The 17432-nt window shown below is 33.5% G+C and overlaps 1 protein-coding gene across 3 annotated transcripts in view; it reads right to left on the reverse strand.

Annotated features, from left to right (window-relative positions):
- The window catches only part of Graf (GTPase regulator associated with FAK), a 243849-nt gene that overhangs the window by 71289 nt on the left and 155128 nt on the right, over nucleotides 1-17432 (reverse strand). For 2 of the 3 annotated variants that reach the window (XM_085961262.1, XM_085961261.1), the window contains exons 3-4: nucleotides 15565-15636; nucleotides 13740-13841 (exon numbers count right to left, since the gene is read on the reverse strand). In XM_085961262.1, coding sequence (XP_085817388.1) covers nucleotides 13740-13841; nucleotides 15565-15636 — 174 coding nt within the window. Of the gene's footprint in view, nucleotides 1-8611; nucleotides 8729-13739; nucleotides 13842-15564; nucleotides 15637-17432 lie in introns of those variants that run through there. The other variant, XM_085961263.1, reaches the window with a different exon arrangement.

Genomic DNA, 17432 nt, shown 5'->3' on the forward strand with positions numbered 1-17432 from the left:
CATCGATTTATATTATAATAGATTAGTTTCTGAGGTTTTTCAAAAGGGTTGAAACGTCCAGGATAAGCTGTTAAGATTCGACATAAATAGTTCACACCTAACTTTGTCAGTAATATTTATTTGTTTTCATTGAACTAAGAACACAAATTACAGATGGTGCTGGTTAGTTTTTAAAATTCAATTAAGCCCTGCCTCTACCAAGCCATAATAGTTTAGGTATGCTATGGGCGATCCGACAAAAACAGTGCACACTTTTTCAGAACATACTTATTTGTTTTTGTTGAATTAAGAATACGTATTACAAATGGTGAGGTTAGTTTTTTTTAAATTTAATTAAGCTCTGACTAAACCAAACCGTATTCGATAAAAAATATTCTTCCATCTATTAAATATTTAAAATTATGCATGGGTTAATGGCATAATTTTAGATATTTATCTTATATATTTATTTATCTACTATGGATCGGATTAGGCAAACTGGCAAACACTATATACACACCCCATTGTAGCTTAGTTAAATAAAAACAAATACGATTTACTGACAAAGTTTAGTGTGCGATATGTATGTGGAATCTTAACAGCCTCCCTCCACCCTTCGCTACTGAACTGTACCTAATTATTATTTGCGATTAACGATTGCTCACGAATATCGACGTGAATATACGACTCGTAGACACTTCGTGTAATTTTTCCATTGTGGTATATATTAGGAAAAAGTTTTAGATAGTCGCTTTGGGGGAAAATAAACGTAAAACTATCCAAGTATCCATTATAATAATAGCATAATGACCCATAAAATTCTCTTGGTCTTTCAGTGCATTGCATGTTTGATAGTGTGAACATAAAAGAAAAAATAACAATGATCTAGCATCCCCTTCAATAATAATTCACGGTGTCCCATTGTATTATTTCAAATAAAATCTACCCCACAGGTCTTGAATGTACTTAGAAATGCATAGCTAAGTTTCGATATATAGAATATCTCCGCTAATAATTCAATTTCATAATACTTCACAGACGTGCATTGTGATTGTAAATTTAGTTGTACATAAATGTCTCACTAAGCGATGCAAAGATCAACGCAATCAATATGAGATCATTATGGTAAAGAAAATATTGGGTTAAACGTTAAAACATGTCTCAAAAGAAAGGAGTAGGTAAGGTAGTAGTAATTTTAGGCTTTGTCCACATGGCGCGTGTCTTGCCGCGAGTGCATGTGGACGCCTCAATGAGGTCACATGTACTTCGATCGCGCGCGACAGTCTTCAGGGCGCGAGTGCGTGTGGACGGCTCAATGAGGTCACATGTACTTCGACCGCGCGCGACAGTCTTCACGGCGCGAGTGCGTGTGGACGGCTTAATGAGGTCACATGTACCTGGAATCCGCGCGAGTCAAAGCGCGCCATGTGGACAAGGCCTCAGAGTCACTATTATGCATTTAACTTGTAGAATTGTCAACTTTCATTGATAAAAATATCCCAGGTAAAACTTATAATTAATAAAAAAAAAAAAAAAGTTTTTCTCTAAATTAAAAAAAAACCGCAGAACTACATAATTCGATTTTTGTCGAAGAAATAAATCAAAAATGAAAAAATGTGAATACCTAGATTTTGACTTATTGCGATCAGGCAAAGGGGCGTATCAGTGTGGTAAAAAGTGCACAAAAATTGCAAAGTCATAAAGTATAGGTATACTTACTCTCATGCCCCCCACACCCTGAAGCGGGCCCCCAGGCTAGGATCCTTGACGGGCCCCCTACCTATCGCTAACGATAAAGGCAGTGTGACGCTCTACAGTAGCGTTTTTTCAAATGGTGTACGCGGTAAAATTAATGTGTAACTATATTTAGAGTTTTTTTGTATATTTGAATTCATCTAAATACACAATTAAAAATTGTATCGTACAACCACATAATTTTAAACAATAATAATATTGAAGATAAATTGCGCTAGACGAGAAACTAGACGAGAAAATTTGTGATGTGTGTTTAAATCACTTATCTGGTCGATTCGCCACGCCGGGCCCTTCCTGAGCCCGGGTCCCCAGGCTAGAGCCTTGTCAGCCCCCAATTTGTGGGAGCCATGCTTACTCTACTAGATTGGTATCAAAAAGCAAGGCCGGTAACTTTATTTATAAAAAACTAATGTTTTTTTTAACTAGTCAAAATATGAAAAAAGCGCTATATTTAACGTCAACAGCCATATGCGATATGTCAACGTCGATGCTAACGAAAAATAGGCACATAATAATAAATAAAAAACATCAGTAATATAAACAAAAATGTCGTATTATATATTATTGTAAATTATTGCAGAAAGCCAGACCGTATTAGAGAATCGTACATTTTTGATATAGGTATTTAATGGGTCTTTATTAAATTTTGAATGAGGGGTGAAGGCTTCACGGGGGGTGACAATTTCGCAGACAGAAATCAATTCAAAGCCTACATAGGGGGTCGTGGACCCCAACACTAATGATATTCGTGACACTGTCTACCTTTCGGAATTAAAAAGTACTGTTTTTCTGTGATTCAGATGTGGATCTTGCATACTGTTTTACAAGAAATGGTTATTAGCCAGTCGCTCAACATATCAGTGGGTCTATTCTGTACATATCGACCGCTAAAGTGATAGATATTATCAAACTTAGGGTAGGTTTGTATCAAAGTATTAGCACTTATTGTAACAATTACAATACGTTGGTTGTACTTGTTGCAATAAGCGTTACATTTTAACAGCGCCTCTTGCAACAATACTAACCAACGTATTGTAATTGATACAAACCTACCCTAAATTTGATAATATCTATCACGTTATCACTTTAGCGGTCGATAAGTATAGAATAGACCCACAAGTCAGTATTAGATATACCTACACCTAAAAAAACGCTTAATGAACTAATACTCACTTTGAGGTTAACCGATTATCACTACCTGTCAAAATAACATAAAATGACAACATCGCGTCTCGCGTACTCTTGAAGAATGAGATTGGAGAGACAGTTAGCACTTTTAAGCCGCGTTGACACGGTCTAAGTACGATCCAAGTCTACTTGGATAGGAATAATTAGTATGAAGATGTCTCATCCAAGTGACAGCTCCATACTATTTATTCCTATCCAAGTTAACTTGGATGAGTAGGACGCGGTTCAAGTAGCTTGGATAGGAATAATTAGTATGAAGATGTCACATACGAGTGCACTTGGATAGGAATAAATAGTATGAAGGTGTGACTTGGATGAGACATCTTCATACTAATTATTCCTATCCAAGTCTACTTGGGTCGTACTTGGACCGTGTCAACGCGGCTTTAACAGTTATTATCACGATAGTTTAAAATACGCACTATTGCTGCCAGTAAACGCCAAGCAGGTTACATTTTCGTTTAATTACAAAGGCCATCACATATAATAGTATTGTTACGTTGCATAAACTTGAACCCCCATCCAGTGAAAAAAAAATTCCTCCTGTAAGTATAGCAATACAACCTCTTATGTAGGTACCTAGATTCACATAATAATATTAAATAGACAAATTATAATTCGATTTAAAACTATGTTACTTTTAGTATGACTATGTACATCGACTAGCAGAGTCATACAAGTAATTATGCGTCAGTAAAATATAGGACGATGATGTGTTATACCTACCATGACTTTAACAATTCTCGAAATTACTGGCTAATGTATAATAGTTTTATGGCAAAATATTTCGTAGCATTTTTGTATAGAAGCACTACATCTGTTTGTTTAACTTAATCTGACAATTACATATACCTACCGTGAACTGCTTGATTCTTTTAACATCTTCTCTAATTAATAATATAGATGTAATACTGACTATAATATGTCAATGTACCCGTGGCGAAGGGTGACTTTTGGAAAGAGATAGGCTGTGGAGATCTGATAAAAAGAGCACTCGTGTCAGGTTTACTTACGAGAAATAAGAAGATAGTAAGATATTACGTACACACTAAAATGACAACGACACACTAATTCAATGAAATTCAAAAACTCAGTGACGACATAAAATTGAGCGATGTGTTTAAATTACGTATTAGCAAAAATCATTACATAAAATCTCTTTTTATTTTTAAAAACAATCTACCTATGTATATTTATTAATATTCGATTAAAAGCCATAGAATTTTTTTTTTTTTAATTATTAATTCTAATCTAATTATTAATTATTTAGAACAAAGTGCAGTCATGACAACAATAGTATGGGCGAATTTTTTAGGCTCTGCGATAGGAGCTTACCTTATTTCATACAATTCGACAGACTGGCGAAGGTTGCGTGGCGTTAAGTCCATATGAAAAAAATTCAGAATTATTTCACTAATAATCCGACCTTTATTTACGTTACTGAAGATGGCGCGCTGTGTTATATTTTTTTAAAACCTTTGCAGATTATTTTGTAATAATACATCCAGCGCTAGAAATGGTAAAGTTTACGAACCGGAGCGCTCGAAAATTTTCTGAGGATGTTAACATGGTTATCAAATTTTATGGGTATTTTACAAACATAAGTGTGCTAGATTTTTTGTTATATTATGGCATATCTAGCTCAGACGGTCAAATTATTTTAACCACGAGACGGAGCGATAACTTTACAGATTCCACGAACCGGAACGGCGCTCCAGTACATTTCGAGCCCTGAATACATCCCTACATGTACGACATCTCTCGTTGGCAAAATAAATTATTTTTATAGAATATAAAATAATGAAGTGATTAGGTATATACATATTATATCAATATGCAATTAAAAAACATTTTTCTCAAGGTAGGCTTTAAATATTCGCCTAGTATGGAGTCTTCGCCACTGCAATGTACTTCACAATTTTCAAATGGTACCTAAGTTAAACCAATACCGTCAAACAGTATAAGGTTAGTTATTTAAATCAACAGGTATTTCGGACTTGGAAAGCTTAGAAAAAAGGGTCGTGAGAAGTACTCACGACATTATTATCTTGTATGAAACTAGAATTGCCACGCAGCGGTGTACAAAATAATTGGGGGAAATCCCCCCGTCTCCCGGCGTGTAGTCCCCCGGGGTGAGACTCTGGTGACAAGGGGCTTCGATTTTGATTACTGTAAAAAGCCCTTTCGCGACGAAACTGTTGAATACCAGTGGCAAAGGGTGGAAGTAGGCTGTTAAGATCCGGCATAATATAATAATAAGTGCACACTAAACTTAGTCAGTCATACGAATTTGTTTCCACCGAACTAAGACTACAAATTTAATTGTAGATAGTTTTGGTTAGTTTTTAAAATTTAATTACACCCTGCGTAAGCCAAGTCATAATAGAGACATAATAGGCAAAACATATTAATTTGTCGATCCATAAAATAGATTGTGGTTTGGTTTAGGCAGGGCATAATGGATTTAAAAAACTAACCGTACCAATCTATAATACATACCTATTGTGTATTCTTAATTCAACGAAAACAAATAACTATGACAAAAAAATTATGCGTTATTTTTGTCCGATCGTCCAGAGCATAGTACCTAAACGATGAATGTTTGGTTTTAGCATGGTTTATTATATTTTTTTAATTCAACCACCACCATTGTATTTTTAGTTTAATGAAAACAAATAATTAGTATTACTGACAAAGTGTGCACTATTTATTTACTCCTACCCTCACCTTTCGCCACTGTGATCTACATATTATAATATTATGTAGCTCACTATCTACCAAGCCGTAAATATGCAGCCAGTGCCTTTAGACCAGGGGGGGGCAAACTGCGGCCCGCCGGGTATTTTTTTGCGGCCCGCCATCATTAATTGTACTTCTGATTACGAATAACTTTTTTTTATATATTTTTTTAAAAATATTGACAATAGATTAAAATTTCAAGAATTTCTTGTTTCGTAAATGTATTATCTCAGTACGTCTTCCTTGCGTCTCGTCTCACACTATTTTCTACGTTGAACATCGATTTCAATAGATATTGATAGTGTGCCGACAGAGCTACAACTTGAGATTATTGATCTGCAGTGTGACACTGATTTAAGAGAATTGCATCGTCGTGAAGAAATCTCCAAATTTTACAATGCCCTTAATTCAGACAATTTCGACCAACTTAAAGATTATGAAAGAAAAATGTTCGTTATTTTTGGATCAACCTATATATGTGAACAAACATTTTCGATCATGAACCCACATGAACCTCAATAAAAATTCTTTTCGATCAAATATCTCCGATGCCCATTTAGAAGCAGCTTTGAGAATATCAACTACAAAATTAACACCTGAATTTAAAGAAATGTTAAAAAATGTACATCAGTTTCATTCTTCTCATTATTTTTTTGTAATGTTTATTTTTCGTGATAATAAATAGTGTATATCTAAAAATGGTATTTTACTTGCAGCCCGCCGCTCATTTTTAATTCTTGAATTTGGCCCTCCATCCAAAAAGTTTGCCCCCCCCCCCTGCTTTAGACAAACCTACGTCAGTATCGCACTCGACTTGATAAGATAGAAATGCAAGAGCCAGTAGCCATAGAATAAAATGTTAAGGCAGTTTTTTTATGACTTAATGACAGTAAAACGTGAGAAATACAATATGCCCCTGAATGTACTCACATATTACCAATATTGAAAGCGCGTTTCAAATTATAGATAAAATTAAATTCACTTGTATAAGTATATGTGTAAATAAGAAAATACTTAAATAGATAATAAATTTAAAAAAATATATAGAATGAATTACATCATTTTCATCCTAAAGCCGGAGTGTAAAGTTATGAAGCATATTCTCTAACTTTTAAATTGTCTGTTTTCAATTTGTGTTTGAGCAAGTGGCTAACATGCATTTCTCGTAAAAAAATATATGTTAATACAAACCTCCACTCTGTGGAGGCCCATATGCCCATATTAGGATCGGACATGGTAAATGAAACCTGTGAAAGATGGAACGAAATGCAAACCGAAAGACAGGCACTCAACGTTTATTATTAGACACATAGTGTTTTCCTTTTCAAATGTGTCAGTATCGTGAAGATAAGATGAAATTAGTGAAAAAGCTGATAAAAATGCAAATATTTCTGAACCACAGACAATCACTTCAATTCGTTATTTAATTCCACTTCCATACCAATTTCAATTTTATTATTAGTACAGCTAGGTCAAAAATTATTATACTTATTAAACTTATCACAATGAATTTTTTTAACGAAATTTACCATCTATTTTGAAAACACTTTTGAGAAATATATTAAAACCAATAGAAAAAATCTTTTTTTAATGCGACACCCAGCAGGAATCGAACCTGCGTCTCTCGGGATTCGCGCCCAAACGCATCGACCACAATGATACAGGCACTATATCTAATTGCGACGAATTTTAACTAATGACTTACAATACTCTCTGAAGCGCCTTCTAAATTGAGTTACTATTGGCAATCGGCTAATGGGTAATGTATTTTAAATTGAAGTAGGTACCTATTAATTACCTTAATTACTAACCGACGTCACGGATCACTCTAAGGTTTTTTTGTTGTAATTTGTTGTAATAATATAATTAACTATTTTTTTATTCAATGAGAATAAACATTCTTAAATCTTGTGAATTATTCGTTGAATAAAAAAATAGTTACTTACCTATCCATTTTAAAATTTTGTAAATTTGAAAAAGGTGAAAGCATAGATAGATGAAAGTCATAAACCGGCATTCGTTGAATATTGGAAATGAAGTTCTTTACGAAAATTTCAATATGTAATTAGTAATGTTATAGATACCGGTTTCGTCTAATTCGGCATTATCACGAATATAGGATGAAGTGGCCTTGAATTTTTTTATAAACGCGGTAAGCAACTTCCTATCTATAAGTAAAACAAATATAATAGCAATAGTTGGGTTGTTAGTATTATTTGTTTAACACTATAGCAGCTATAGTGTTAAACAAGTATAGCAGACCATGACACCCAATGACAGTAGTGTATAATAATCACAGAAACACCCAGGCTTCAAAGATTTATTTATCGTGATCTCACCGGGATCGAGACAAAAACCCCCGCATGAGAAGTCAGTGCCCACGCAATGGACTACGAATGCATTTGTTTCAATCAAGAAATAACAGTACCTACTTAATGAAATTGATCAGTTATTATTGTATAATATCTACTTACCTGTTGATTTATTTTCAATTTAATTTAGCTAGCGTGTAGATGTTTCCCCTGCACAATAGTCAGGAGGAGAAATTATAGCGGAAACTACACGGACATTTTTTTTTTTAAATTTAACTTTAAAAGTAAAAATATGCAGTTCATAAATAATTATTAGGTATAATGCCAACAATATTTTAAGGGTTCTACGAATAAAATTTGTTACCTATAAAAACAGGAAAAATAAATGTAAAAAAAATATATTTGTGACAACTTTAAATTGTACCAAATTTATTTTTTAAACGTTTCCCCAAGGAATTTCCTTACTATGCTTTTTATTAAATGTTAGTTCATTCTAAAATTTAAAAAAATGGAATCGAATACTGCATATTATACTGCTTCGATCGTTTATTCAAATATTTAAAAATGGAACGAAAAAAAATATTTATGGTTAGGTAGGTAGAGAAGTTTTTACTATAGGTAGATAGATGGTGACTTACCCTCCATAATACAAAGGTCACCAAACAAATCGATTGCGGAAACTTCAAACAGATTACACACAAAACACTTAAAAACTCGATCAAATTTACACCACCTTCTGCATTTTATAGGTAATCACGCAAAATAGAATTTATTCATATATTATAAAATACTTTCCAAAATAGTAAATATAATTTCCATGTCACAGAAATACAAATGTGTTTCGAAAAATAGTTTGTTTAAGAAATAAGATTATATTTTATTATTAAAAAAATGTCATTGTTATATTTGTAAAATCACCAAAAATACGTATTGATATGTTTAAACTGTCAAGTTTTGGGAGTCTCTAAAATACAGCCAATTTTTAATCATGTTTGTTCAATTCAATCACATTTGAAGCATATTCCTTGAATAAATGTATTAAATAGCTGTCATACGTCTCGAATTAAAGGGAAATAAAGTAGGCTGGATGTCAGTTGAATTATTATTAATCACGGATTAATTAAAATATGCGCGCCAATCGCGATAAGAAAATTGGAGGAAATTTTATCAGATTCACACAAAATAATATATACGCGCTTTGTAAGGTTCCGTGCAGCGAAATACGAAATTGGCGTCAATGTCAAAAATAGAACGTCTATGTGTGTGGGACACACGGATTCGGTGTGGCAATACGACAATTTAAATTTCCATAATATCGAATAAAATTCCCCGAAAGTCATCGGTGTAAAAAAAAAACATATTAAATTTAAATTACATGGATGTTCATCAACAAATTGTTCTATTCGAATCTAAAACTATTCATTCATCATAAGCACATATCCAAATGTGTTCTTCACGGGTTTAAGACCGTGCCCATTAAAGAGGAGCCATTTAGTTAGATGGTTGGACGTATTCAATACTTGAAACATAGCTTGCCTAATAATAGCAAAATTAATTAACATAAATAATAATAATAATTGTATGTTGACTGTTTTAATGAATATAGAAAGATTTATACTAAATACATGGCAGATTTTTTATTCAAATTAATCACAATAGTAAGAATTACAGATCAGAACATCTTTAAATAGTTATATGAAGATGATGTAGGTAGGTACTAATATATTGTGTTGTTTATTTGGACACATAATCGCCAAAATTGAGGGAATAATTGTCAGAATATGGCATCCCGAAAGTAAGGCATGCCAACGTACGAATATTATAATCAAAATAGCGCTATAAAAGAATCCATTGTGGTTGAACGTTTCAATGTTTTATTATACAAAGATGTAGAATAATGTCCCTAAAAGCGAAACACTGTATCTAAAAACTTTGACTGATGGTTTGGGATGAAATATGGGCTTCAGCAGGGTGACATTTCGGTGCGCGCCATTTTATCCGCCTGTTCTGTTGGCAACTCCGAACACCGCGACATACATTTTCCATGGCGATGAAAACGTGTCAAATTAATTGGCACACTTCCGTACGAAAACTGCAATTTAATACAACATTTCACTGAAAATTTACAATATAAATTTAGATAAATACGTCGTGGATACAATGTTGTATTTTATCCAGCCCAAAGACCGACTGGGTTGGGAGAATGGCTAACAACTATTATTTGCAAAAAAAAATCTGTTAATACAACCTCCACTACGTCCATATGCTCAGCTTATGATGGAACATGGTAACATCTATTTTTAATTCAACAATAAACTTCATTTTTTTATCTGTTATAAAATATGCATTCGTCAATATAACGTTATCTTATTGTTTTATGGATATTTTTATCATTTTAACGTCGCTTAAAAGTTCTCTTGAATTCTAAAAGAATATTTTTTTGTAATAACTCATAGATTTAATTTATTTTTCTTTAAATTAAAAATATCTATATTTTTAGAAAATATGAGCATAACTTAAATCATATTTATTTATATTTATGTGCGATTAAATAACAGAACAAACAATGGTAACCAATGCATTATTAATGTTTTATCAAATTCTATAATAATAATAATAACAGTTGTTGTGTCTCTCTCTCATAATATATATAAATTAATAACACGAATTAGTCTTTCTCTTCGTTGTGTACACCTGTCTTATTTTTCTTTCCGTATTTCACACAGATGAAGTCTTGAGCAATCGCTAATAATTACTTATATTATTGTAATAATTGTAGTACATACGAACATGTATCTACTAAATCTTCTTAAAAAATATATGTGGCTACAGATATTTGGCACACATTGCGGAATAAACAATCGTGCTGGTTAGTTCATGTGTGTATGTTAATGTTATCGCGAACGTAGGTACACACTAGGGATTCCAATCCAGGGATCCCGAGCTATTTTCGATACCTATGAATCCCGGGATTGATAAATATAATCCCGGGATTTCGGGATTGATTTTTTTTATCAATTTTCATGGAACATAAAATAAAAGCGAAAATATAACAGAAAAAATATTTTTAATAAAAAATAACTACATTAGAAATAAACTGAGTTTCATTTATATTATTTGTACCCATGTGTAAGTTGCCGATTCATTTTATTTTTTTCACATAAATTATTAAAAATGAGAAAGATTGGAAAAAAACAATGCTTCGCACTTTTAACAAAGTAATTCCACCATGATCTCATACGTTTTACGGCAGTTTCATATTTGGCTGACTAATTAGATTTATGAAGCGGAAAGGCCATAAGTACGCCATGATTATTTGCTTTACTATTTTAAATCTCGCTAATCCATTCATTAAGTCTTTACTATCAGAAACAGCAATCTCGCATTAATTCACATATTTATTATTTAATATTATTCACTCCATTAAACTTATGTATTTCCAAGATTGTACGTAGATATACAATATTAACCCTTAACACTCGAGTGCCGCCATATCGGCGGCATTAGAAGTTTCCCGTATTACTCGAGTGCCGCCGTAGCGGCGGCACCGCCTCTAAAGTCATTTTTTGTAATATTTTCAGAAATTTTTATAATGCGATTTCAATCAAGTTAGAATGAATAATAATAGGTTATTACATTTATCTGAGAAAGAAGTCGGCAAAAGAATACTGCGTGCCTAATTTCAACATAGTATTTTTATCGGAATCTTCTCTTTTTTTATTCGTAGGTCGTCGCTTGCAAGCAATGTTTTTTTGTCACATAAATTTTATTTATTGAACGTTCCCAGACTAGAGTGAAGTGTTTGTCACGCATGATTTTGAAGTGTGTTTATATTTTTTATTGGTTCTCGCTTGCGCAGGGGCGTCTCGTATAGTTTACAGTTTTATATTTGAATACTGTTTTTAATGACAATACTTACTAGTATATTATGCCGATTCGGAACCTATATAATGTGAAATACTCTAATGAGTCAAATGAAAATTATTACGTATCGATTTATTATTTTTTGAGAAATCTTTTGATAATGTGTACCGCACTGGGAATGAGTTGTTATGAGCCCGAAACTAATTTAGGAAATTTACGAGACAGCCGCTTATATTACAAGTGTATTTGAAGGCAATTCATTTGTATCATATTTACAGTCATAATGGACGATTTACACTTTATAGCCAGTTCTCTACATACCGCTATTTCATTACGATTCTGTGATAAGCCAGGATTACATATTGGAGATTGCTTTGTGAAATACCACACAATGAAGAATTATAAATAAACTAAAAATAAGTACAGTATATTCATTATAAATTTATTTTACAGAATAAAAAAAAAAATATTTTTTTTACATTTTTTTCACCAATTAAATGTTTTATATTGAAATTATGCTTTGTGCGGGAAAAAGTCTCGAGTGGGTGGTATGTACCTATAAAAAAAATTTCGAGTGGAAAAGGTTTTAACAATAAATGTCTTAAATATTATAAATTATACTAGATTTATTTTTGACCGATTTTATCAATGTTATGTGTAAATATAAAAATTGAATATTAACAATGGAAAAAATGCAAATCCCGGTACCAGTCCTCGGATCCCGGGATTGTCAAATTGTAATCCCGAAATCCCGCGATCACAATTTTGGCTCGGGATTGGATTCCCTAGTACACACTTATACTTCAATGACTTCTTTCACATCAATACATGGTTTGTATACGAAAGTATTTCAAGATATTATATTGAAATTAAAATAATGTGATGGTCAAGTTGAGTTAAGGAGTTAGGCGAACATAATAATTAATATAAAAAATATAAAAATAATATAATTATATTATAAAGCAACTATGCCAATTATTAGTGACACTTTTCATTACAACCGACCTACATTCGATTGAATGGAGGTGAAAGGGAGACAGCAAAACCATTTCCGGCTGTGCGTGAGCAGAGGGGAAATAAGGCACGTGCGAGGGCGACACCGCTATACATTTTCGTGAACGCTGACAGAGTCAGCTATATCAATACAGAGTGCATTCGTTAAAACCGGAAAAACTACCCTCGGTGTTGGCGGGAAATTTTTATCTTGCTTGATAAAGATAACGTCTCATTAGAGCGGTGCTTGCCTAACATATCACAGGTACATAATACCTATCAATTATGTTATGTTTTTAAGATACAATATTTTAAGGAATAATTCATTTTTCTTGTGACATCTTTTGGGCTAATACAGACCGACAAACACCGCAAACAATTTCATAAATTGTTTGTAAACTTTTTCCGTTACACGCGTACACAGCAAAGAGATTTGGTGTCAATTATATGTAGGTACCTATCTACGTCAGTTTTGGCTCACTTGCATCATAGCAATATCAAAATCCCATTGACTGAAAATCGTTCCATACTAATCACTCGACGCCTCATTGGGTGCATACTGTTTAATACCAACACGCCGACCAATGAACGACCACGAACGCTTTAGAAACCGTCAGAAATTGTGTACGCATCAAATCAATGTGAAATTAGCTAAAAGCATTATTATGTTAAATCAATGGTAGACAAACACTTACTTGAAAGTCAAAGAATCTCAACAACCGTACACATTGCTATTAACATCGTAAAATTTGCGCGCTTTAATCAACGCAATAATCCATGAAACCACGTGTCACTACTTCCGGACGAAGGCGGAAATTTTGGGTTGGCACCCGGGTGGCAGACACCCTTGGGGTGGCGAAACAAAAAGAAACGTGACTAATTATAAACAGAAAGAATAATAATTCTTACCTCTTGTAGAACGATGTCTTGCTTTTTGGTAGATAGGTTGAGATATCTTTCTTGACTTTGGCAGAATTTAGCTGTTTTCTTATCGAACTTCTTCTTTCCTTCCTGAAAAATAACATATAGACATTATTATTTAATATTTACATTCAAATAAAATATGTTGACGTACGTATATTTAATTTTTATAAAAAATAGTAACTTAAAAGTGTGATCCTAATCTAACGTAGTAAGGCATATACCTATATGTATTGCACCCCCACTAGTCTCAGAAACTTTCAACTTCACATAACCGAACTGGGGTTAAAAAGGAAGCTTTAGTAAAAACATACCTAACAATGTTTCAGTTCGTGGATTGTATGCGTACTAATACGTACGAATACCAACGAATACGCGCTCATCGGCTGCCAGGTATTTAGTACGGCTCCCCATCCGCACGCACACCATCAACCAACCGAATCATTGTTTTGTTTTTACTGTACATTGCTATGGCAATTTCATAAGGCGCATCTCGTAATATAATACTATGCATCAAATATAACACTTATAATAATTTACATGTTATAATATTGATCAGTAAGTACGTATTGTACGACAACATCTTCTTGGCTACGCTTCTAAGCGCTGCTGTCTACTAAATGGGAGGAGCTTGTTAGTTTATAATGGAATTCCGGGTAAAAATGGGTGGAGCACGTTAGTTCACAGTTTTAACACGTAGCCAAAAAGATGTTGTCGTACAATATCTAAAAACATTCAAATGAATATTAGATAGAGACTTATCATTGAAATACATAATTTAAAAAAAATGAGAATACACATATTCCAAATGACTGGGATATTATATTTAATTCACATTAGTCATAAGTGAGCCGATAGCTCAAATGCGAGAGCGGTCATCCTGACAGTGAAAGGATGGAGATTTAGAGTTCCAATAAGTCAGCATTTTTTCCTAGTACTTATTCCGTGTGTGTTTTCTGAGGTTTTACAAAAATGATGTGCCTATTTTCAATAATAAGTACGTATCAAAAATTCTTAACTAGGTACATAAATGTGCATATCAGTGGCGAAGGTTGGAGGTAGGCTGTTATGAAGATACGATATAAACAGTACACGCTAAACTTTGTCAGTCAAACATATTTGTTGGCATTGTACCAATACTACAATGTGTGTAAAGTGTTTGTTAGTTTATAAAAATCAATTAAAGCCTGCCTTCCTAATCCAAGCCATAATAGATAATAGTCAAAAATATTTGTTGATCTATAAAATATCTAAAATTATGCCATTGAACTATACATAATTTTAGATATTCTATTGATAGAAGATAATTTTATATCGATTATGGTTTGGTTTAGGCAGAACTTTTAAAAAACTAACTTATACATACTATCTGTAATAATATGTATTCTTAATTCAACGAAAACAAATAAATGACTAAAAAAGTGTGCACTATTTTTGTCGGATTGCCCATAGCATAACTACACTATTACGGTTTGGTGGGATAGGGTTGAATTTAATTTTAAAAACTAACCAGCACCATCTGCAAATTGTATTCTTAGTTCGATGAAAACAAATAAATATGACTGACCACGTTTAGTATGCACTATTTATGTCAAATCTTAACAGCCTATCTCCACCCCTCGCCGCTGGTGCATATTCGGTATAGAATAAAAAATAATAATTTAAAAGAAGACTTTTTAAAATATGACTTAGTCGAAGTTTCTTATTCAATCATTGAAATTGAGTTCACTTACAATATTATGTCTAATCTAAAGATCTAATAATTATATTTGTAATGTATTGTATGTAATAAGCTATTCATAAAATTTCTCACCTTGACGGCTCCAATGTGGTCCTTCCGAAATTTCTCCAAGGGTTGAATTATTTGGTCATATGCCCTGCCGAGCTGCAAAAAAGAATATTATGTATATTATAATCTGATTATTATTTTGATAATTAGTACATTATTATATTTATTAACGTATAGCCTCAGTATCAAAAATAAAGGTTTCGGTTTAAACTACCGAGATCTCAATTTTTAAAAGTATGATATTAAATGGCAAGTATAGCAGGTATGTTTTATATTTAAAATAGAAACACTTCCGGTTTAGTATTTATTCATAGTTCACAGAGATGTAATCATTGTTGTTTTCTTAAATTTTATTTCTTTTGTATAAAACTATTTTTGCTTTCTTTTTTTCCTCCACTTTGTTTTTTCTGATTTTCCTAACTGATTACTTGTAATTTTTATTCTAAATGTCATGTTGTGAACGTCCTGAATTGATAATTTGTTATGTACTCAACGTGTCTTTTTCAAATAAATAAATAAATAAATAAATAACAGAGAATACTTCAAACTTCAAACGGTACACGAAAATAAATTAACAAGATAAGATAAATCGCTCAACCAAATAACAAGATAAACTTTCCAAATAATTAGTGTAGATCAGGTAGGTATCACATTTGATAACTAGAAACCACACTTATCACTAGAAACGAATATCGATGGTGTAAGGTGCTTAGATTCAAAAATAGAGGACCTGTATCATACGTATGATCAAAAGGGTCAGAGCTAATCAGACTAAGCTGACTGGCTGTAAGACTGTGAGATAAAAATTACAGAGTTAACATCCTCATCCATCTACATAGCGCCTGCGGCGTCTAGTCAATTGGCAGCGCCATCTATGGGTCTCTTTTCGAAGTCACGCTGCTACACAAGTAAATACAACTGTACCTACCTAGTCATCTCAGGATGTCTACAATATATTGTTCGAAAAAACGAAATCATATATTTATAATAATTCACAAAATATAAGAATGTAACATTCTAATTATTGAACATACATAATTTTGAAAACACTTCTGACAAAAAACATTATAACCAGTAGAAAAAATCTTTTTTGATAAAAGTAAGACACCCAGCAGGAATCGAAACTGCATCTCTCGGGTTTTGCCCCCATACACATAGACCACTATGGTATCATCATCATCCGGGGTCAATCCACTGCTGGATGAAGGCCTCCCCAAGCTTTCTCCAACTCTCTCGGTCCTGTGTCGTTCGCTGCCACGTATTTCCGCCGAACTTTACCAGTTCGTCAATCCAGCGGCTTTTAGGGCAACCCTGTGGCCGTTTCGTACCCCTTACCATTGGATGACGGCATTTGTCCAGCGGCCGTCCTTCCGGCGAGCAATGTGCCCCACCCATCTCCATTTCAGCTGTTTGGCAACGTCTATTACATCGCGTACTCTTGTCTGCTTCCTAACCCATTCGTTTCTCTTAGGGTCCTTTCGCGTGATGCCCAACATGCACCTCTCCATGCCTCGCTGTATGACTCTTAGCCTTTGGACATCTCTCGTGTTGAGGGTCCACGTCTCGCAGCCATACGTGAGCACGGGTAGCACACATTGGTTGAACACCATACGCTTAAGACATAATGGTAGGTCACTCTTGAAGATACTATTCAGACGTCCGAAAGCACTCCATCCCAGCTTTGTTCTTCGAGCAATTTCATCGTGCATGCTTCCGTCTATGGACACCTGCTGTCCGAGATAGACGTAGCTGCTGACTTGCTCGAGTTGGGTGCCAGAAATACAGATAATCGCAGGGTCCGAAAAACAGTTCCTCATCACTTTTGTCTTTGAGACATTTATCTTTAGACCGACCGTTTGACTGACATCCGCGAGTTCTTGCATTCTACCTTG

The sequence above is a fragment of the Rhyacophila brunnea genome, unplaced genomic scaffold (assembly GCF_057557595.1).
Source record: "Rhyacophila brunnea isolate RB1 unplaced genomic scaffold, BYU_Rbru_1.0 scaffold_12, whole genome shotgun sequence".
NCBI lineage: Eukaryota > Metazoa > Arthropoda > Insecta > Trichoptera > Rhyacophilidae > Rhyacophila > Rhyacophila brunnea.